This window comes from Sus scrofa, chromosome 1, assembly GCF_054392235.1.
Source record: "Sus scrofa isolate SSC_HxYL_T2T_F1_AM1 chromosome 1, Sscrofa_HxYL_maternal_Yorkshire_Landrace_v2.0, whole genome shotgun sequence".
In the NCBI taxonomy this organism is placed as follows: Eukaryota; Metazoa; Chordata; class Mammalia; order Artiodactyla; family Suidae; genus Sus; species Sus scrofa.
Genome location: NC_139383.1, coordinates 273,946,012 through 273,968,890, shown reverse-complemented (window position 1 = coordinate 273,968,890; position 22,879 = coordinate 273,946,012). Strand labels below are relative to the sequence as shown.

Below are 22,879 nucleotides of genomic sequence, written 5' to 3'. Positions count from 1 at the left end.
TTTCTTGTGTGAAGGAAGTCAAGGTGTGGAATTGTTACACAAAAGTATTCACACACTATCACAGACAAGCACTTGCCAAATGGAGACTTATAGATTTCTCTGGCTTATACTCTCACTAGGTAAATACAATCAGGATGTGGGTCAGCTTCACACACAAATCTTTGCAAAATTCACAAACAAAATACACATGCACAACACAGATACACACACAGAACTGTCAAGCATCCTAGACCAGATGCATTGTCATCACAAGAAGTCATTCATATTTGAACCACAAGCAGTGCACAAGGTCTTTCACAAAGCGCACAAGTTGCAGATGCATGTAGAATAAGAACACACTGAGGAAATGTCCAGGCTTCTCTGACCTCTGTATATCCTAATGTGTGTCATTCAGTGTGTGTGTGTGTCATTCTGTGTGTTACACATAAACACATAGAGCTGTACCACACAAGACACACACCAATATACCTAATGTCTCTGATGGTCACAAACACACTTGCACATAGACACACATGCAGGACTTGGGGATGTTTCTGGGCCCCTTCTGAGATATACCTGTGCTCTGAGTTCAAATACCTTCTGCTTCATTCTGTTACCTGAATCCTCACTTTCTTTTCAGAAGACCCAGAATTAAAAGAAAAAGAGGAATCCTCGGTGGACTGAGGACTGTACAGACTCTCATGTTTGTTTTCCAGCTTCAAAATGATGCACAAGGAGGTATGCTTTTCTCATTCCTAAAGAGATCCCAGAGAGAATCCACCCCAGTCCCTGACTAGAGAAGCAGTCCACTGGGGCAAATGACCAACTCTTTCCTGGCCTCTCGGGAAGGAGGATGATTAGGGTCCACAGGGACTGAGCTGCCCCTGGTTTCACAAGAGAAAGTGTCCCTTATATGAGTGGTACTTTGGGCTTCTGGTCAAGTCTCTGATGAGAAGCAGAAGTTCCCCCATTGCCCGTGGCCTCTGTGTCATCAGCACAGCTTCTCCCAATAGCAGTGAAGGGCACAGACAATGTAAAGGCTTTTCCAGGTTCCCCAACACTGACACAGGCATTCACTAGAACACAAAGCTCTTTAAAATGTGCACATCTCCCCACTCCTCTGGAAGATCTGTAGGGCATGGTCTATGCTTTGTTCAGGAGAAGGGGAACTGAATATAAAACTCTGGAAAAAAGATTCTGGGTTCATCCCCTGCTAGGAGAGCATACATGGGCAATTTATCAAAGACCACTGAGACTCAGTTTCTTCAAATGGAAATAATGATCATAGTCTTTGTGTGAGTTGGAAGATTGGTTAAATGAGCACCTAATGAAAGCTTACTAAATGTTAAAGTTTATTGTCAATGTCTTTGTATCACTACAGATCAGCTATGGCTCCCAACAGGCAATTGTGATTGGTAACTGTTGAATGATTTCATCTGTCCATTGATTCACTCATTCCCTTAAATAATCATTCAGGTTCCCACAAATGCAATTCTGATATATTCTCTAGAGACATAATAGATAATAATATAATCAGAAATCCATATCTTAGAACACCAATCCAACTGGAAGGTGATGCAGAAAAAAACTTATTAAGGCAAAAGAATGGTAGGTAAACAGTGAAAACTGCTGCAGAATAATGAAATCATGCATGGAGTACGGGAGACTCAAAAAGTTCATAAAATACCCAATGTCACAGGACTGTTTTTCAGAGGACTCCAATCTTTTACAGGGCTCCAATCAGGTGGCTTCAGGTTTGTAAACTGGTTTATTCCCTTATAAACCTTTTAGAATGTCTAAAATTGAGAGAACTGATGCCCTCAGGGTCACTGAAGATATGATGGAACTGGAACTCTCATACACTCCTGGTGGGAATACAAAACAGTTTGAAAATGTTCTTTAAAAGTTCATCATATACCTAGCACATGAGTAGGTATTTGTCCAAAGAAAAAGAATGTATATAGTTATACATAGATTTATTAGAGGATGTTCATAAGAGCATTATTTAATAGCCAGAAGCTGGAAATAGCCCAGGTGTTCATCAATGGACTTATTTTATTAAGTGAATGTATTTCCTCTAATATCACAAGAAAATATAGTTAGTATTTGGTAATAACATATCAGAGAAAAAATATGAGAAGAAAATATATATGTATGTGTGTATAATGGAATCATTTTATTGTATACTTGAAACAAACACAACATTGTAATTGAACTGTATACTTCAATTTAAAATAAAGTCAAATGAAAGTTGAAAAAGATAAACAGTAACAGATTAAAAATTAAAAATAAATAATTTAAAATATTGAAAGAAGAAAGAAATGTTAAAAATTTTAAAAAGGTGAATGAGGTTAAAAATGGCTGTAAAAGGGAGAGGAGGTAAGATGGTGGAAGAGTAGGGGGACACGCTCACCCTTTCCCACAAACACGGCAAAAGAAAACACATCTACACATAAAATGACTCACACAGAACAACTGAATGCTGGCAGAAGAACTTAAACCTCCAAAAATGGCAAGAATCTCTTGACATAACTGGGTAAAACAAGAGAAAAGAGGAGAGAGAGAGAAGGGGAATCAGGACTGGACCAGCACTCCTGAGAGGGAACTGTGAAGGAGAAAGGGAACCCATGTGTTGGAAAGTCACCTAACCAAGTTGGAGGGATATCCAGGCTCCAAGAAGCACAGCAGCAGGTCTGAGATCTAAAAAGCAGAGTGAGAGCTGCACAGATCATCTGAACCACTGGCAGAAACACCAAAAACTGAGATGCTCTGGTGGAGCTGGGCACCAAGAGCTAGGCTCCAGAGGTTAGTCCTTGGGAGTGGGCTGGGATTAGCAGTGTGGAGACAGCCAGAGGGATTAGGAGGCGGGGTGTTGTGGGTGTAGGGAACAATACAACTAAGGGCTGGGGAGTGGAAAGCCACAACAGAGGGAACCTGGGAGAAGGTCTGGACCTGCAGGAGAGACAAGGCACCAGTGTTGGGGAGGGGAGAGGAGGAGGGGTGGGCTGCCATAGAATACTCCTTGCACCCCAGCATGTGCACTTTTCAGCCAGCTAGCAGACAGCAGAGCTTCCCAACACATCCCCCTCCCCACCCCATGCATGCCTAGCCAGAAGCCATCTGCCATCCTGGCAGACTGGCCTCACCATCCTTGGGAAGCCATCCACCACCACGGCTTTCCCCAGTCAGCCTGGCTGCACACAGGAAGCATTCCACTCCTGTGGAGCAAGCCATGCAGCACTGTTCAACCTCAGGAAGAGCTGCACTCCCATGGAGCAGACCACCCAGCACCATCAGCCCTTGGGAAGAGTTCCATGGCCAAGGAGCACCAGGGAAAATCCTGTCCAGCCATGGGAAGTGTGCCTACATTGGTACACACCTTGCAGTCCCGCCTGCCCTCAGGAAGCCCTCCTTTGCCTCAGAGCCAGTCATTTAGCCCCACCACCCCTCAGGAGATGGTGCACTTCCTCCAAGGAAACCTCCCACTTCCTCCTCCCTCAGGAAGCGCTTCATGGTCCAGGAGCACCAGGGCAAGCCCTGCACGGCCATGGGGACTGCACCTCCACCACAAAAAAGAAAAACACAAGCAAGATGAAGAAGCTCATGAACCATTCCCAGTTGCATGGGTGGTTCAGTGGTAGAATTCTCACCTTCCCATTTAAAGCAGCAGGAGAACTTACCTAAAGCAGTCAACAATGAAACAGACCTCTGCAGTCTGACAGACTTGGAGTTCAAAAGGGAGACAGTGAAAATACAGAAGGAATTAAGAGAAGATATGAACAGTAATGCAGACTCCCTCAGAAAGGAACTACAAAATATAAGGAGGAGGCAAGAAAAAACTAGAAAATTCATTTGCAGAGATACAAATGGAGCTAAGGGCAGTAAAAACCAGAATGTATAATTCAGAGGAATTAATTAGTGATGTGGAAGATAGAATAATGGAAATCACCCAAACAGGACAGCAGACAGAAAACCAAATGTAAAAACATGAAAGCAATATAAAAGACCTATGGGATAATATAAAGCAGGCCAATCTATGCATAAGAGGAATTCCAGAAGGAGAAGAAAAAGAAAAGGGGGTTGAAAATATATTTGAAGATATTATCCCTGGAAACTTTCCAAACCTAAAGAATACTGATTTCAAGATACAGGAAGCACAGAGGGCCCCAAACAAGTTGAACCCAAATAGGCCCACACCAAGACATATTATAATAAAAATGGCAAAAGTTAAAAATAAAGAGAGAATCCTAAAGGCAGCAAGAGAAAAGCAAAGTATCACTTATAAGGGAACCCCAATAAGGCTATCAGGTGGTTTTTCTACAGAAACTCTACAGGCCAGGAGGGAATGGCAAGAGATATTTAAAGCACTGAAAGGAAAAAATATGCAACCTAGAATGCTCTATTAAGCAAGAATATAATTTAGAATAGAAGAGGAAATAAAAAATTTCTCCAACAAACAAAAGCTAAAAGAATACAGCAATACAAAACACTTTCTAAAGTAAATACAGAAAGGGCTCCTCTAAATTAAAAAAAAATAAAAAAGAGGAAGAATTAGGATGGAGGAAACCATAATCAGAGAGCAGTCACTTAAATAAACCAGCATAGAGATCTAAGCATGAATATATTTAAAATAAAATGAAATTTTAAAAAAGGCATAAAAATCATAAAATGTGAGCATGGGAAGTAAGGAAATGAATACTTCATGTTATTTCTTTTTTTAATTTTATCATGATAATTAAGTGTTTGAACCTACAGGTCTATCAGGCTAAATCACACTAAATCACCAATAATAGGAAGGGGTTAACATACTTAAAAAACAGGGCAACCACAAATCAAAACAGAACATTACATTCAAAAAAAATGAAAAGAAAAGTACTCAAGCAGAAAATAATTGGAGACTATCCAACCAAAAAAAGAAAGGATAAATGGAGAATCATAGAATCAACTGGAAAGTGAGGTTTAAAATGGCAATAAACATCTATCAATTACCACCTTAAATATCAATGGACTGAATGCACCACTCAAAAGACACAGAGTGGCAGATGGGATAAAAAAGAAAAACCCTTCAATCTGATGCCTACAAGAAAATTACATTGAGACAAAGGACACATATAGATTGAAAGTGAGGGGATGGGAAAATATATTTCAGGCCAATGGACATGACAGGAAAGCAGGAGTTGCAACAATCATATCAGACAAAATAGACTTTAAAATGAAGGCCATAAAGAAGGACAAGGAAGAACACTATTTAATGGTTAAAGGATCCATTCAAGAAGAGGATATTACAATCATCAATATACATGCCCCAAATTTATGAGCACCCAGATACATACAACAAATATTAACACACATAAAAGGAGAAAGTGATGGGAATACAGTCATAGTAGGAGAATTTAACCTCACTCACATCAGTGGACAGATCCTCTAGACAAAAAAACCAATTAAGCAACAGAGATCCTAAAGGAAACAATAGGAAACTTAGACTTCATTGACATCTTCAGTACATTACATCCAAAAAAAATCAGAATACACATTCTTCTCAAGTCCTCATGGAATACACTCAGGAATTGACCACATGTTGGGGCACAAAGCTAACCTCAACAAATTTAAGAGTATAGCAATTATTTCAAGTATCTTCTCTGTCTGCAATGCCATGAAACTAGAAAACAACCCCAGGGAAAGAAATGAGAAAATACCTATTACATGGAGACTAAAAAATAATGTTACTAAAAAACCAATGGGTCAATGAGGAAATCAAGAAGGAAATTAAAAAATACCTCAATACAAGTGATAATGAAGACACAACCTCTCAAAATATATGGGATGCCGCAAAAGCAGAGCTCAGAGGGAAATAAATAGCAATACAGACCTTCCTCAAAAAAGAAGAAAAATCTAAAATCGACAACTTAACCCACAACCTAAATGAATTAGAAAAAGAATGAAAAAGACCTAAAGTCAGCAGAAGGAAGGAAATCATAAATATCAGAGATGAAATCAATAAAATAGAGATTCAAAAAACAATAGAGAAAATTAATAAAACCAAGAGCTGGTTCTTCAAGGTAAACAAAATTGACAAACCTCTGGCTAGATTCACTAAGAAGAGGAGAGAAAGAACCCAAATAACCAAAATTATAAATGAAAAAGGATAAATCACAACAGATACTGAACAAATACAAAAAAAACCATGCAAGAATACTATGAACAATTATATGCCAACAAATTTGACAATCTGGAAGAAATGGACAACTTTCTAGAATCTTACATCCTGCCAAAACTGAATCAAGAAGAAATAGACCAACTGAACAGACTGATCACTAAAAATGAAATTGGATATTTCATAAAAGTACTCCCTACAAATCAAAGTCCAGGACCAGATGCCTTCACAGGAGAATTCTACCACACATACAAAGAGGAATTTATATCCATCCTCCTTAAACCTTTCAAAAGGCTGAAGAAAGAACACTCCCAAAGACATTCTATAACACTACCACCACCCTAATTCCAAAAACTGACAAAGATACCATGAAAAAAGAAAACTATTGGCCAATATTTTTGATGAATATAGATGCAAAAATTCTCAACAGAATTTTCATCATCTGATTCCAACAACACATAAAAAAGATCATAACCACGACCAGGTGGGATTCATCCCAGGTGCACAAGGATTGTTCGCCATATGCAAATCAATCAATGTCATACACCACATTTACAAAAGAAAAGTCAAAAACCGTATGATCATCTCATTAGATGCATAAAAAGCATTTGACAAAGTCCAACATCCATTTGTGATAAAAACTCTCATCAAAGTGGGTATAGAGGGAAAATTCCTTAATATAATCAAAGCCATTTATGACAAACCTACAGGAAATATAATACTCAATGGAGAAAAACTGAAACCCTTCCCACTAAAATCTGGAACAAGACAAGACTGCCCACCCTAACCACTGTTATTCAACATAGTATTGGAAGTTTTAGCCATGGCAATTAGACAAACATAATACATAAATGGCATCCACGTAGGAAGAGAAGAGGTAAAAATGTCACTGTATGCAGATGACATGATACTATACATAGAAAAACCTAAGGACTCAACCCCAAAACTATTTAAACTGATCAACAAATTCAGCCAGATATAAGATTAACATTCAGAAATACAGTCACATTTCTGTATACCAATAATGAAACTTTAGAAAAGGAATACAGAAATATAATACCTTTTAAAATTACACCCAAAAAAATCAAATAAGTGTGACTATATCTGACCAAGGAGGTGAAGGACCTATGTGCCAAGAACTATAAAACATTAATCAAGGAAATTAAAGAAAATGTAAAGAAATGGAAAGATATTACATGCTCCTGAGTTGGAAAAATTGTAAAAATGTATATATTACCCAAAGCACTCTACAGATGCAATTCAATCCCTATAAAATTACCTGGGACATTTTTCACAGAACTAGAAGAAAAAATCCAAAACTTTATATGGAACCACAAAAGACCCTGAATTGCCAAAGCAATCCTGTGGAACAAAAAGCAAACAGGAGGCATAACTCTCTCAGACTTCAAGCAATATTACAAAGCCATAGTCATCAAGACAGTGTGGTACTGATACAAAAACAGACATACAGTACAATGGAACAGAATAGAGAACCCAGAAAATAAACCCAAACATCTATGGTCAATTAATCTTTGACAAAGGAGGAAAAAACATAAAATGGGGAAAAGAAAGTCTTTTCAGCAAGAATTGCTGGGAAACCTGGACAGCTACATGTGAAGAAATGAAACTAGAACACACCCTCACACCATGCACACAAATAAACTCAAAATCGCTGAAAGATTTAAATATGAGACAACACAATCAAACTCCTGGAAGAGAACATAGGCAGAACATTCTCTGACAGCAACCTGATGAATGTTTTTCTCAGGTCATTCTCCCAAGGAAACAGAAATAAGAGCAAAAATAAACCAATGGGACCTCATCGAACTGACAAGCTTTTTCATGGCAGAGGAAACCAAAAAGAACACAAAAAGACAATTTACAGAATGGCAGAAAATAGTTTCAAAGGCTGCAACTGACAAGGGCTTAATCTCTACAATATACAAGCAACTGATATAACTCAACAGCAAAAAGGCCAAAAGCCCAATGGAAAAATGGCCAAAGGTCCTGAATATACATTTCTCCAAGGAAGAGATACAGATGGCCAATAAGCACGTGGAAAAAAATCTCAACATTCCTGATTATTAGATAAATGCAAATCAAAACTACCATGAGATACCACCTCACACCAGGCAGAATGGCCATTATTCATAAGTCTACAATAACAAATGCTGGATGGGTTGTGAAGAAAAGGGAACCCTCCTGCACTGTTGGTGGGAATGGAAGCTGGTACAGACACTATGGAGAACAGTATGGATGTACCTTAAAAAATTATACATAAAACTACCATATGACCCAGCAATCCCACTCTTGAGCATATATCTGGACAAAACTGTATTTAAAAAAGACACATGCACTAACATGTTCATTGCAGCTCTATTCACAATAGCCAAGACATGGAATCAACTCAAATGTCCATTGACAGACGATTGGATTAGGAAGATGTGGTATATATACAAATGGAATACTACTCAGCAATAAAAAAGAATGACATAATGCCATTTGCAGCAACATGGATGGAACTAGAGACTCTCATACTGAGTGAAACAAGTCAGAAAGAGAAAGACAAATACCACTTATATATGGAATTTAATATACAGCTCTAATGAACATCTCCACAGAAAAGAAAATCCTGGACTTGAAGAATAGACTTGTGGGGAGGGGGAGGGAGTGTGAGGGATTGGGCGCTTGGGGTAAATGGATGCAAACTATTGCTCATGGAATGGATTTACACTGAGATCCTGCTGTGTTGAACTGAAAACTGTGTCTAAATACTTACAATGCACCACAACAATGGGAGAAAAAATTATGTGTACATGTACATGTAACTGGGTCCCCATGCTGTACAGTGGGAAAAAAAGTGCGTTGGGGAAAATAACAATAAAAAATAAATTAAAAATAAAAATAAATAAATAATTATAAAAAATAAAAAAATAATTTTTCAGTATGAAGGAGTTGCCCAGTGGCCTGGCAGTTAAGGATCCGGCATTGTCACTGCTGTGGTGAAGGTCCAATCCCTGACGTAGGAACTTATTTATGTCATGGCTGCAGCCAAAGAAAAAAAAATTACTCAGTATGACTAACAGTCAACCCCCCCAAACATAAAGTAGTTGAGATGACTGTATAAATTACTTCACATAATGCACTTAGAATATTGCCTGGCATTTTGTAAATCTTCACTAAACACTGGGTATTTTCTCATTGTTGTTTACAGACTCATCACCCTCAGCTGCTCACACAGGCAGACACCATTTATTTCATGACCACTGTAGTTAGTGACAGCTCCATTGGTTCAAATCAAAATATAGGAATCCTTGACTTCTATCTTTTCTCTCACATTTCTCTCAATGCATCAGGAACTCTTGTTGGTTCAGACTTAAAACCAAATACAATTTTCTCCAAATACTGACTACTTCCTCTGCTATTATTCTCCTAGCTTATCAATCTTTGAATGGCACAGTTGCTAGAGCTCCTAGATGGTCTTTCTGCTTCCACCAAGCCCCCTTCTCTACAGGCAGTCAGTGTCACCCCCTCTAAAGCTGAATCATGTTCCTCTTCTGATGAAGAGCTACCAAGGGCTACACACATAATTCACAGTAAGATTCAAATTGTAAAGATTTAGGAACCTCATTCCCTGTTGGTGGTGAAATGATTCACACTGCTCTTCTCCCCTCCCCCCTCCCATCACACCTGCTTATTTATTTCCTGGAACATAACTGACAATGTCACATCTTGGAGTTTTGCAGTTGCTGTTTCCTGGCCCTGGAATCATTTTCCTGCAAATATCCCCATGGCTCTGTTCCTTGGTGCCTTCAATTCTTTCAAATATCACCTTCTCGAAGAGACCAATCCTCACCACACTACTTAAAATTGCAACCTACCCCCCTCATTCCTGATGTCTTCACACTGCTGCTTTTTATAGCAATTAAACACCATGACATTTACATGCATATTGTGTTTATTTTTATTCTCTCCCTACTGATATACTCTACAAAGGAAAAATATTTTTGTCTCATTTGTTCACTTCTACAAATTTCCATAAACTCAGTAGACACATAATAAATGCTTGTCAGAAGGAATTATTTATATATACATTTAGCATTGTCTTTTCTGAAAATCAGTTCTTGCTGTGTGTGTGTGAAGTGAAAGATAACTAATTTTAATAATCTAAAATTAAGCAGGCATAAGTAGGCCATCCTCACAAAGAAGGATCCAATTGGAAATACATCCTACATTGCAACAGAGAATTTGGAAATTGGGTTCAATGACCTATGTTTCTCCACTGGATTTTTGTCACAGGCAGAAACAAGCTTAAGAATGAATAATAAAGCCAAAAACTTTGCAGTATATTTAGATTTTAGGAAACAATCAGATACAACATATAACTAGCAACAGCATTAAAAATGCAAATAATCTCAACATCACAACTTTAAGTAACATTTACTTTCTACAGCTACAGAAAATGATAGATGAGGAACAAAGAAACAAAAAAGTTTCTTGCTATCTTAATTACATAGGTAGATATATAACATGGATTATCATTAAACACCTTAGCCACTTTGAGGACTTTTTATTTATCAAAAACAATATTCCACCAACCTAGATACTAACTAAACCGTAAGGATTCATAGTTTTTAAAAAAGGAACATACCACATATGAGAATTCTTATCTTTTTAACTTGGGTTCAGTAAACTAAGAAGTAAGAATGTGTAAATGATACAAAATGCAATAGTATTCAGACCTCTAATCATAGTCTAACATGGTTTCTCTTCTTAAAGAGGAAACACATATTAATTATTTCTTCGTAGGATATTGACTTCACAAAAGTTAGAGTTTCTGGCAATGCCAGATTCCAAGTGTTAATAGAGACTAGTGAGGGATAACAGACGTACCTAAAGCTAAGGCAATAGGTCATGGAGGTCATGACCTAGAGGTTTGAAAGTCGGTGGGCTCTAGAAAAATAGGCAGGGACTAAAACAATCCAAGCAGAAGACTAAAAGGGGGGAGGGGCCATTAAAATCAAGGAAAGACAGAGGGTACCAGAGACAAGGGCAGTCAATGTATCAGTTAGCTTTTGATGCATAACAAACCATCCCAAAACTTCATGACTTACACAACAACCCCTTCGTTGTTTGACATTTCCATGTGCTGGCAATTGGGGCTGGAACTGTGCTCAGGTGGATGGTGCTTTTGGTTTGGCTTCAGATGATCTCGGCAAGGGCCCACTCATGCCTCTGCAATCAGCTGCCAGCTCATCTTGGAGCTGGTGATTGTTTGCTGGAGCAGCTTGGTTCATCATGTGGAACTAGGGCTTCACACAGCCCATCCTGGACTAGTTCACATGGTGGTCACAAAGTTCTGAGAGCAGCAGGAACACAGTCTACCTAGGCTTGGAACTCTCACCACATCACTTTCACTGAATCTTCTAGTCAAAATTTTTAAGACACAAGTCCCACCCAGATTCAGTGGGTAGGGAAGTAAACTCCACACTTGCAAGGAAAGGCTGCAAAGCATTGGCCATTTTCAATCTACACAGTTGCCTGTACAATTTTTCAAGGACATGTCTCTGCAAGCATCCCTCAGAAAATTAAAAACATGAGTGGGTAGCTCTTACTTGGCAAAAATAATTGCCCTCCTATAAAGTATCCCCAGAGCCAATTTCATGTCTCTGTTCCTCAGGCTATAGATGAAGGGGTTTAACATGGGTGCCACCACAGTATAAATAACTGAAGCAATAATGCCTTTGACTTTGGAATTGTATGATGAAGGGAAGAAGTAAGTCATGGCAATAGTCCCATAGTACAAAAACACCACAAAGAGGTGGGAGCCACAGGTGGACAAGGCTTTGCAGATTCTCTTCATGGAGGGGACCCTAAGGATGCTGGCCCCAATACGAACATATGAGCCCAAAATAGCACTCAGTGGCAAGGAGGTAAGCAGGCCCCCCTCAATAAAGATAACTAATTCATTGATGGAGGTGTCTGAGCAAGTCATCTTCAAAACAGCAGTAAAGTCACAAAAGAAGTGGGGGATGGCATTGTCAGCACAGAAGGACAGGCGGGACAGAAGGAGAGTGTGCAACAGTGCGTGGACACAAGAGAAGAACCAGGATCCAACCACCAGTAAGACACAAAAGCCATCCCTCATGATGGTTCTGTAGTGGAGAGGCTGACAAATGGCCACATACCTGTCATAGGCCATCACCGCAAGAAGGAAATTGTCAAGACAAATGAAAAGTAAGAAAAAATACATCTGAGTAATGCACCCCACATAGGAGATGGATTGTTGCTGTGTCTGCATGTTTAGGAGCATTTTTGGGAGGGTGACACATGAGAAAGAGACATCAGAGAAGGCCAAGTGGCTGAGGAAGAAGTACATGGGGGTGTGGAGGCGAGGATCCAGCCTGATGAGCAGGATGATAAGCAGATTCCCCAGCACCGTGGTCAGGTACCTGCCCAGGAACAGGGCAAAGAACACAGCCTGCTGCTCTGGCTGGATGGGGAGACCCAGGAGGAGGAACTCGGACACGCTGCTCTGGTTCTCCCTCCTCATGCTGTACTTGACTCAACTGGGAATAAATGGCATAAAAAAATAGCAGAGACTGAGATATGGTATGATGTGTACATTATAGCCATGTGCCTTTTTTTGTCCTGGAGACTGTGTCAAAATTGAGACAAATTTTCTGTTTCAATTTTCAGCCTGCTCCATTCTGGTCCCAGAGTGCGTCAGATTTCGAGGGGCCAAAGAGAATTTCCTTCAAAGGACATGAGTGTAAATGTCTTCACTTATTCACCCATGTTCCAGTTGTTATTCTTGGCCCTGGCAACAGAACATAAAATAAAATATCCATCCCCTTCCTTCTTGGAGCTTTCATTCTATGGGCACAGATGGAGTACTGATTAAGAGCTGGGGCTTTGGAGTCAAAGGCTTAAGATGGATTCCAACCTCCATAAGTGACTACCTGCATAGCCTTGGGCACTTTAGATACCTCACTGGCTCCTCCGTAAAATGAGAATAATATTATACCTTGTTATGGAAAGTTGGGGGATTAAAGGGGTGAATGCATGTGATACATTTAAAACAGTTTTCTGCATGCAGAATGTACTCAAAAATGCTTTCTCTAATTATAGCAGGATGTGTTAAAATGGTAGATTTGGCATCAAACCCCTTGAACTCAATAGAACAGAAACGTGGTAGCTGGCCTACAAAAACTGTTATCCTCCTAGACTTTAACATTCCCTGAGAAACTGCAAAGATGTAGACCATGGTCCCTGGGAATTTATTCCCTGAGAACCATGATTTTTCCTTCTTTGCTTCACTCAACTCTGTTATTTTCCATCTCCCTCTCCCTGCAGTTTCACTTATCATCACCTTTCTCTCTCTCTCTAATATATAAACACACATATGATGTGGGAGACTTGGGAATTTTCCCAGGGACCTTCCCAGAGACCTAAGAATATGTTGCTGATATAGGATTTGGGATACCTATTAGAATTCACAGTCACCTGATTAACTATGACTAATTCCCCAAATTTATCTTAACATTGATATTAACACATATTTCATGAGTTCCTACTATGACACAGGCATTAACAATGTTAAGTTTATGTTTGAGGAAACTAAATCTCAGGAGAGTTATATAATTAATCCAAAGTTACAAAGGCAATAATGTCTAATTCATTCATAATTCTAATAGATCAGTATGATCAGAGACTCTATTCTTCACCGTTCCACTGGTCCTGACCTTCATTTCTTTGGCAGGACACCCTGGGCCCTGCTTCTTGCAATTGTTTCAAGGCTTCAAAATTTCCCCAGTCACACACTTGATTATCTACCAACATTCATACTTCTACATATCATGGTCCCATATTGTATTATCTGAGGCAGGATGCTTTGAAGACTAAAAGGAGAAGTTATACAATAATTATACCAGAATGACAGGCCTACAGTAAGATTTTCTTGGGCAATTCAGAATGTATGGTCATCTAGATGTTACCTTTTCCAATTTGCCAAAGACTTTTACATGCATTTAATTTCATTAATCAGTAAACTTGTATTGAGTGCCTATGAAGCATATATTCCAATGATTTTTTTTTATGTTACTGTTGGTAAAACAGGTATGAATTCACATACTGGAGGGCACATAGATGTTGATGGATCCTGATCACAAGCATAGGACTTCTGAGAGTCATTGCACTACAGGCCTGGAAACCCTTTCACTGGGTGTTAAATCAGAGTAAGAGAGAACTCATTGAGAGACCATCCCTCTAAGCCAGAGGTATGTATACAAGGAGAATCTTCAGGAACAGAGAGGCTCAGTCACACAGGTAATCTCCATCAGTAGGGGCCAGGAGGAAGGCAGTGACTTACAGCTCCCACTGATACTTGGCTGCTTACTGGCATTTACTGGATCAGAATTCTCCTTGGCACTCCAGCATCTCCAGGAGGGGAATCCTGAAGTTATGTGTCAAGCCAAATATTCACACTCAATGATTGGATCAGGAGGAATAGAATTCTGATGCAAGCCATCCCTGAGCAAGAGGCAGCTGGATACATGCTCAGGGAGGAAAAAAGGAAGCAATCAGCCTGAGGTCAACAGGGACTCTTGTGGTGTGTCCTCTGCCTCTGCACAAAACACTCTGCCTTGAGCAGTTAAGAAATGACTAGCAAGTTGAGAATCTTGTGCATTTAAAGGATAATTATGCTGTTACCACTAACTTAGTGAATGCTTATATACTGGGTTAAATACTCTCCTTGCATTTGACAGTTCAGGCTTCTGAGCCTCACAAAGGTTGAGCCCAAAGTCATAAAGCTAAGAATGATCAAAATAGGAGATGTGAATCAAAATGTGTGTGACACCAGAGCCTAAGCACTTAACCACTACCATATTCTTGAGTAGAAATAGGGTATTTTTGAAAGCCAGTGGGAAAAAGTACCCTCAGAGCACCATGGGGACTTCAAATCACAGGGACAAAGGGCTTAAAAGTTAGTTTGAGGACTCTGCTTAGAATTACATATTTCTGTCTGGAATAAAAGGAGATAAGACAGAGGAGAAAATGTAGCTGGGAGTGTATCTCTCTCTCTCTCTCCCTCTTTCTCTCTCTCTCTCTCTCTCTCTCTCTCTCTCACACACACACACACACTTCCTGATCATGGTCCTAGTTCCCTCTCTTCTATACCCATTCTTGGTTACAATAGAGCGGGAGTGTTTCATTTTTTAATTTTTAATTTTTTTCTTTTTGGTCCTGCACCCACAGCACATGGAAGTTCCCAGGCTAGGGGTTGAATAGGAGCTACCAGCTTATACCACAGACACAGCAACATGGGATTTGAGCCACATCTGTGACCTGCACCACACCTCATGGCAATACTGGACCCCCAACCCACTGAGAGAGGCCAGGGATTGAACCCACATCCTCATGGATACTAGTCGGATTTATTCCTGCTGTGCCACAACAGGAACTCCCATGAGTGGTTTATACAGAAAACACATATCTAGTCCCACACACAAAAGCAAAGACCTTGGACCAACACACATTCCCTCTATGACCTGTACTCACACTAGGTAAAAACGAATCAGAATTTGTTACTTTCAAACACATTTACACATAACATGATACATAAACATCACACCTAGTAAAACACATACACAACACAGAAAACATCACATCCATTCATCAAGACAAGCAGAATCCACACAAAATAGTACATATTATATGTACACAGAGATACACACAATCGTGCAGTCAAATGCAGCACACAAACATAAACCACAAGACCACATGCATCTAGACACACATACGCACACTGCCAAGATTTTTCCAGCCCTCCATAATCTAATCCCTTCCTACATAAAGAGAGTCACTATGTGATTCAGTTACCCACTAAATACCCTGTTATACAAATACAAAAATACATATGTGCCTACACTTCCTTGCATAAACATATACATACATGCCCAATACTAACCGATGGTTCCTCATCTTCCTCTGACCTGTGACGATCCTTGCTGACCTCAGACACCTTGCTCAAGCCTGATTCCTGAGCCTTTAGTTTCTATTCAAGAAATTGGTATCCAAGGAACCAAAGATCAAGAGGAAGTTCTCCGTGACCTCAGGATTTTCTGAATGTTTGATGCCTGTTTCTGAGCAGCAGAAAAATGGGCAGGAAGATCCCCACTCACCAACCAGATTAATACCAATGGGAAAACAGCCCTGAGCTCTGATGAGAGAAGGACCTAACTACCCAATTCTCCCCCTTCCCCTTGAGAGGTAACCAGTGAAGGGACCAGAGGGCTAAGCCATGAGTCCCAGGAGAAAGTGCCCTTGATGTTGCTATTGACATCTTAGAAAGCAGAAGTGACCAGGATCACCTTGGCTTCTGAAGGAAGCATAGCATGGAGCTAGCCTCTCCATACTTCACAGAATGGCCCAGAGAGGGTACATCCTGGCCCTTGCATATGCCCACATCATGGGCCCCACCTCCATTAGAGCACATTTTCCATGGCACTTGAACATTTGCAGGTCTCTCCACTCCTGAAGAGCAAGGGCTGAGGCTTGTTCAGAAAGCAGTGGAGTGGTGACATTGATCCCAAGGGCATTAGACAGAGACCCACCTATTCATTGGGTGCCCTAAGCAAGGGGCTGGAATTCTAGGAGGTCCTATTTCCTCTGGTCTGATAATAGTACTTTGTTCATGAGGTGATTGTGAGGGTTAAATGAGATACTGTATGATAAAGCACTAAAGCCAGCCAGTTTCCTGAAAACCAGCTGGCCTAGGGGATGAATATCCTGATCAATTTGCCAAATGAAATATTCACTTTAATCATTGTTCTGGTTACCATCACTGCATAACACATCAACACAAGTCTTTATTTAATTTTAGAATATGAAGATAACTAACGAAAACCAGATTGTGGATGGGAGATAGAAACACAGGGTTTTTTAAATGATGTTTATTTTTTCCATTATACTTATTTTACATGGTTCTGTCAGTTTTCCATGGTATAGCATAGTGACCCAGGCACATATACATAATACATTATTTTTCTTACATCATGTTCCATCACAAGTGACTAGATAGAATTCCCAGTGCTATATAGCAGGATCTCATTGCTTATCCATTCTAAGTACAATAGTCTGCATCTATTAACCCCAGATTCCCAGTTCATCCTACTCCCGCCCCCTCCCCCTAGCAACCACAAGTCTCTGCTCCTAGTCCATGAGTCTCTTTTCTGTGGAAAGGTTTGTTTGTGCTATATATTAGATTCCAGATATATGTGATATCATACAGTATTTGTCTGTCTCTTTCTGACTTTTTTCACTCAGTATGAGAGTTCTTGTTCTGTCCATGTTGCTGCAAATGACATTATTTTGTTCTTTTTATGGCTGAGTAGTATTCCATTGTGTATATATACCACATTTTCTTAACCCATTAGTTTGTCGATGGACATTTATGTTGTTTCCATGTCTTGGCTATTGGGAATAGTGCTGCACTGAACATACAGGTGCATGTATCATAGTCAATGAAAGTTTTGTCCAGATATATACCCAACAATGGGATTGCTGTGTCCTATGGTAGTGCTATATTTAGTTTTCTGAGGTACCTCCATATTGTTTTCCATAGTGGTTGTACCAATTTACATTCCCACCAACAGTGTAGGAGGGTTCCCTTTTCTCCACACCCGTTCCAGTATTAGTTATTTGTGAACTTATTAATGATGGCAATTCTGACTGGTATGTGGCGGTACCTCATAATAAGATTTTTATTTTTATTTTTCATAGACAAATGTTCAGGGCAAGTTTATTCATAGTAACCCCAAACTGGAGACAACCCAAACATCCATCAAGTAGGTAAACTGTGGTATATGCACACCAGAACACACACACACACAAGTTTACTGATACACACAAGATAGATAGATGATTTTTTAATAAATGTTATTGGAGTATAGTTGACTTGCAAAGTTGTGTGAGTTTCAGGTTATACATTATTTCTTTTCAGATCATTTTTCCACATAGGTTATTACACAATATTGAGTCGATTACCCTGTGGTATACAGTAGGACCTTGTTATCTATCTATTTTTGTATAGTAGTGTGATGTGTCAACCTCAACCTCCCAACATATCCCCCTACCATGTATCTCCTTTAGCAACCATAAATTTGTTTTCAAAATCTTTGAGTCTGCTTCTGTTTGCTAAGTTCTTTTTTTTTTTTTTGGCTTTTTGCCTTTTCTAGGGCCACTCCCACAGCATATGGAAGTTCCCAGGTTAGGGGTCTAAACGGAGCTGTAGCCACTGGCCTACACCATGGCCACAACAATGCAGGATCAGAGCCATGTCTATGACCTATACCACAGCTCATGGCAATGCTGGACCCTTAATCCACTGAATGAGGCCAGGGATCAAACCCACAACCTCATGGTTCCTAGTCAGATTCATTAACCACTGAGCCATGGCAGGAACTTCTGCTAAGTTCCTTTGTATCATTTTTTGGTGGGAATGTAAGCTGATGTAACCACTATGGAGAACAGTGTGGAGATTCCTTTGAAAACTAAATATAGAACTACCGTATGATCCAACAATCCCACTCCTGGGCATATATCCAGAGAAAACCATAATTTGAAAAGATACATGCACCCCAAAGTTTGTCACAGCAATATTTATAATAGCCAAGACATGGAAGCAACCTAAATGTTCATCAACAGAGGACTGAATAAAGAAGATGTGGGACATACTTACAATGGACTATTACTCAGCCATTAAAAAGAATGAAATAGGAGTTCCCCTCATGGCACAGTGGTTAACAAATCCGACTAGGAACCATGAGGTTGCAGGTTCAATACCTGGCCTTGCTCAGTGGGTTAAGGATCTGGCATTGCCATGAGTTGTGGTGTAGGTCACAGACATGGCTCGGATCCCACATTGCTGTGGCTCTGGCATAGGCCGGTAACTGTAGCTCCAATTAGACCCCTAGCCTGGAAATCTCCATATGCTGCAGGATGCAGCCCTAGAAAAGGCAAAAAAACAAAAAAATAAAAGAATGAAATAATGCCATTAGTAGCAACATGGATGGACCTAGAAATTATCATATTAAGTGAAGTAACTCAGGCAGAGAAAGATAAATATCATATGAGATCATTAATATATGGAATCTTTTTCATTTTTTACTTTTGAGAGTGATGCTTGTTTCCTCTATAAGTAAGACTGATGGAAAGATGTGCCATCATAAAACTCAGCTCACTAGTAGCAATGAGAATTACAGTCCAAGTGGCAAATTTGAACCATAAGGAGCCAAATGGATCCAATTTTTGTAATAAGGGGGTTATCAGTAAGGGTTCTAAGGAGAACAGAACCAATGAGGGGTAGATATATATATATATATAGATACAGATATATCCTATTATATACATGCATACACACATACATGCATGTATGTACCCATAAATGCACATATATATATAGTATATATAGTGTGTGGGTATATATATATAAATATATATGTGTATGTATGTGTGTGTGTGTGTATATATATATATAGTTTGAATTGATGAGACAATCTGAAAATCACACAGAATGTAACATTATTCTGATATATCAATACCATGATAATTAGATGAAAAAACCAAGAAATTGCTAGCAAGTTGGAGACATGGCAAGACAACTTCTCCTGAGGTTGGAGGATAAACACTACAAAGATGCAAGGAAACATTTAAATCAGAATCATTTTTAGTTCCAGTGACATAGAAGAGGAATCAGAAAGCAATGGCTTGCTATTTTGCATTTTCATATGAATTTTAGAATGACTTACCTATGTTCACCAGATACACATACACACACACACACACACACACACACACACACATGGGGGGTAGCTTTTGAGTGGCATTGGGATGAATTTATAGATTAATTTGGGGAAACTGACATTTTTCCAATATTAAAACTTTCAATCTATGAACATGGTATATTCCTTCCCTTTTTTGGAACTGTAATATTTTTTCAGTGTTATATTGTAGTTTTCACTATAGATATACATTTTTTTAGATTTATTTCTAGCTGCTTTATATGTCTTGATATGATAAATTACCTTATGAAATTCCATTTCCTGGTGGATGAAGATGGCAGAGGAGTAAGATGTCATGTTAATCTTCTCCCACAAACCCCTTAAAAAAAAACACATCTACATGTAAAACTCACAGGGACATCTACTGAATGCTGGCAAAAGAAGTTAAACCTCCAAAAAGGACAAGAAACACTTGACATAACTGAGTAGATCAAAGAAAAGAGAGAGAGACAAAAGGAATCAGGATGGGGCTAGCATTCCTGAGAGGGACTGTGAAAGGGAAAAGGAACCCATATCCTGGGAACCCACCTAACTGACAGAGAGATCAGCCAGACAGAGGGACCTCAAAGTCACAGAAGCTGGACTGAGGAGGGCAAAGTAGAGTGAGAACCACACAGATTTTCTGCACCATGGCCCTGGACACCACAGCCTGAGATGTTCTTGCAGGGGCTGGAAACTGAGACTTAGGTTCCGGAGGTCAGTTCCTGGGAGAGGGTTGGCTCTGTGGGGACAGCCTGAGAGACTAAGATGCAGTTATATATTTATGAATTTATGGGTTGGGGAGCAGTGTGCTATGGGCTAGGGACTGGAATGCTACAGCAAATGGAACCCAGGAGAAGGTCTGGGCCTGCAGGGGAAGCAAGGAACCACTGTTGGGGAGGGTGAGAGGAGGAGAGGTGGACCACCATAGGAATCTCCCTGCACACATGCACAAAGGCTCTCAGAGGGTGGGGCACCTCTGGTGCAGGCTACAAGTGGCAAGAAGCCACTTGCTCAGGTTACAGGAGTCTGGGTGCTGCTTGTGCAGGCTACAGGTGGCCAGGTACCTCTTCTGTAGGCTAAGGGCAGTGAGGGGCTAAGTGCATCACGGTGCCTCTTGCATAATCCATAGACAGCAGGGATGGACCATGGCGGTCCTGTCAGAGGCCAGAGGGAAGTATGGCCTGATACCACTGGGGGCCTGTGAGTGGGCTCCACCTGTGGCCCCAGTCACCTCAGGGGTTGGCCCAAAAAATGGGGCACTGCAACCAAACACCACACGTTGTTGCTCTAACCCCCATGGGAACATACCTGCCCTGCAGCTGCCACTATGAATGCTCTGGAAAGCATGCAGCCACTTGATCAGTTTCCCTTCCCAAGACCCTACAAATAGGAGCACCTCATGCAGCACCTCCAGTGGGACAGGGCCTTCTTGCATGGTCTGCAGGTGGCAGGGGCAAACCACCACAGTTATCACTGACCAGAGATAGGCATGGCTCACTACCCCTAGGGGTCCCTGAACAGTCAGCACTTGTGACTCCAGTCACCTCAGAGGAGGGCATTGCAATTGAACACTGCTGTTGTTGCTCTCGCCCCCCTGGGAACCCACACACCCTGCTGCTGCCACTCCCAAGTGCTCTGGGCACCTTGTAAATCTCCATAAATCTATTACCACTTCCCAGGGCCCTGCAACTAGGAGTAGCCTGCATCACATTCCTAAGGGGCCTTGCTGCTGTTAAGAGCCCAGCAACCAGGCACTGACTACCAGCCCTATGCTTTGCCTGCTTCTCCCTGGAAACACATTCAGCATGCTGTGGACAACAGCCTGCTCACACTGAAGATACAGCTGATATTCAAACTTCCATGCTAAAAAAAAACAGTAACCCCACACAAAATACAAAGTGGTGCTCTTGCATAGAAGGAGCCCTCCAAGACTACAGTACTTGGTTTCCCTAAACTCACAGAAAAAGAAAAACATAAGCAATATGAAGGAGCTCAGGAACCATTTCCAGTTAAAAGAACAGGAGAATTCACCTGAAGCAGCAAACAATGAAACAGACCTCTGCAGCCTGATATACACTGAATTCAAATGGGAGGTAGTGAAAATGCTGAAGGTATTAAGGCTGAATATCAAAGAATTAAGACTGAATATGAACATTAACAGAGATTCCCTCATAAAAGGCCTAGAAAATATAAGGAAGAACCAAGAAAAATTTAAAAATTCATTTGCAGAGATACAAACTGAGCTAAAGGCAGTAAAAACCAGAATGAATAATGCAGAGGAACAAATTAGTGACATGGAAATAGAATAATGGAAAACACCCAAACAGGACAGCAGACAGAAAACCAAATGAAAAAACATGAAAGCAATATAAGAGATCTATGGGATAGTATAAAGGAGGACAATCTATGCATAACAGGAATTCCAGAAGTAGAAGAAAAGCAAAGGGGGTTGAAAATGTATTTCAAGAAATCATATCTGAAATCTAAAGGATACTGATATCAAGATACAGGAAGCACAGAGGGCCCCAAACAAGTTGAACCCAAATAGGCCCATACCAAGACATATTATAACAAAAGTGGCAAAAGTTAAAGAGAGGATTCTAAAGGCAGAAAGAGAAAAGAAAAGCATTAATGAAAAGGGAACCCCCATAAGGTTATCAGCTGATTTTTCTACAGAAACACTACAGGCCAGGAGGGAGTAGCAAGATATACTTAAAGTGCTGAAAGGAAAAAAATTGTAGCCTAGAATACTCTATCCAGCAAGGATGTCTTTTAGAATAGAAGGGGAAATAAAGAATTTCTCCAATACAAAAAAGCTAAAAGAGTACAGAAATACTAAATCCATTCTAAAAGAAACACTGAAAAGGCTCCTCTAAAAAAAGTAAGAAGAAATCACAGATGTGGAGAAAAGACTTGTGGT

General features: G+C 40.1%; 1 protein-coding gene across 1 annotated transcript; it reads right to left on the bottom strand.

Moving 5' to 3' along the window:
* Nucleotides 1-11,744: 11,744 nt before the first annotated feature.
* Nucleotides 11,745-12,686, bottom strand: LOC146407200 (olfactory receptor 1J4-like). The gene has a single exon (XM_085012482.1). The coding sequence runs from the start codon at nt 12,684-12,686 to the stop codon at nt 11,745-11,747; it is 942 nt and encodes a 313-aa protein (XP_084868608.1).
* Nucleotides 12,687-22,879: the final 10,193 nt, after the last annotated feature.

Coding starts and splice junctions, on each gene's coding strand:
- LOC146407200 (XM_085012482.1), bottom strand. CDS start 12,686: ATGAGGAGGGAGAACCAGAGCAGCGTGTCCGAGTTCCTCCTCCTGGGT.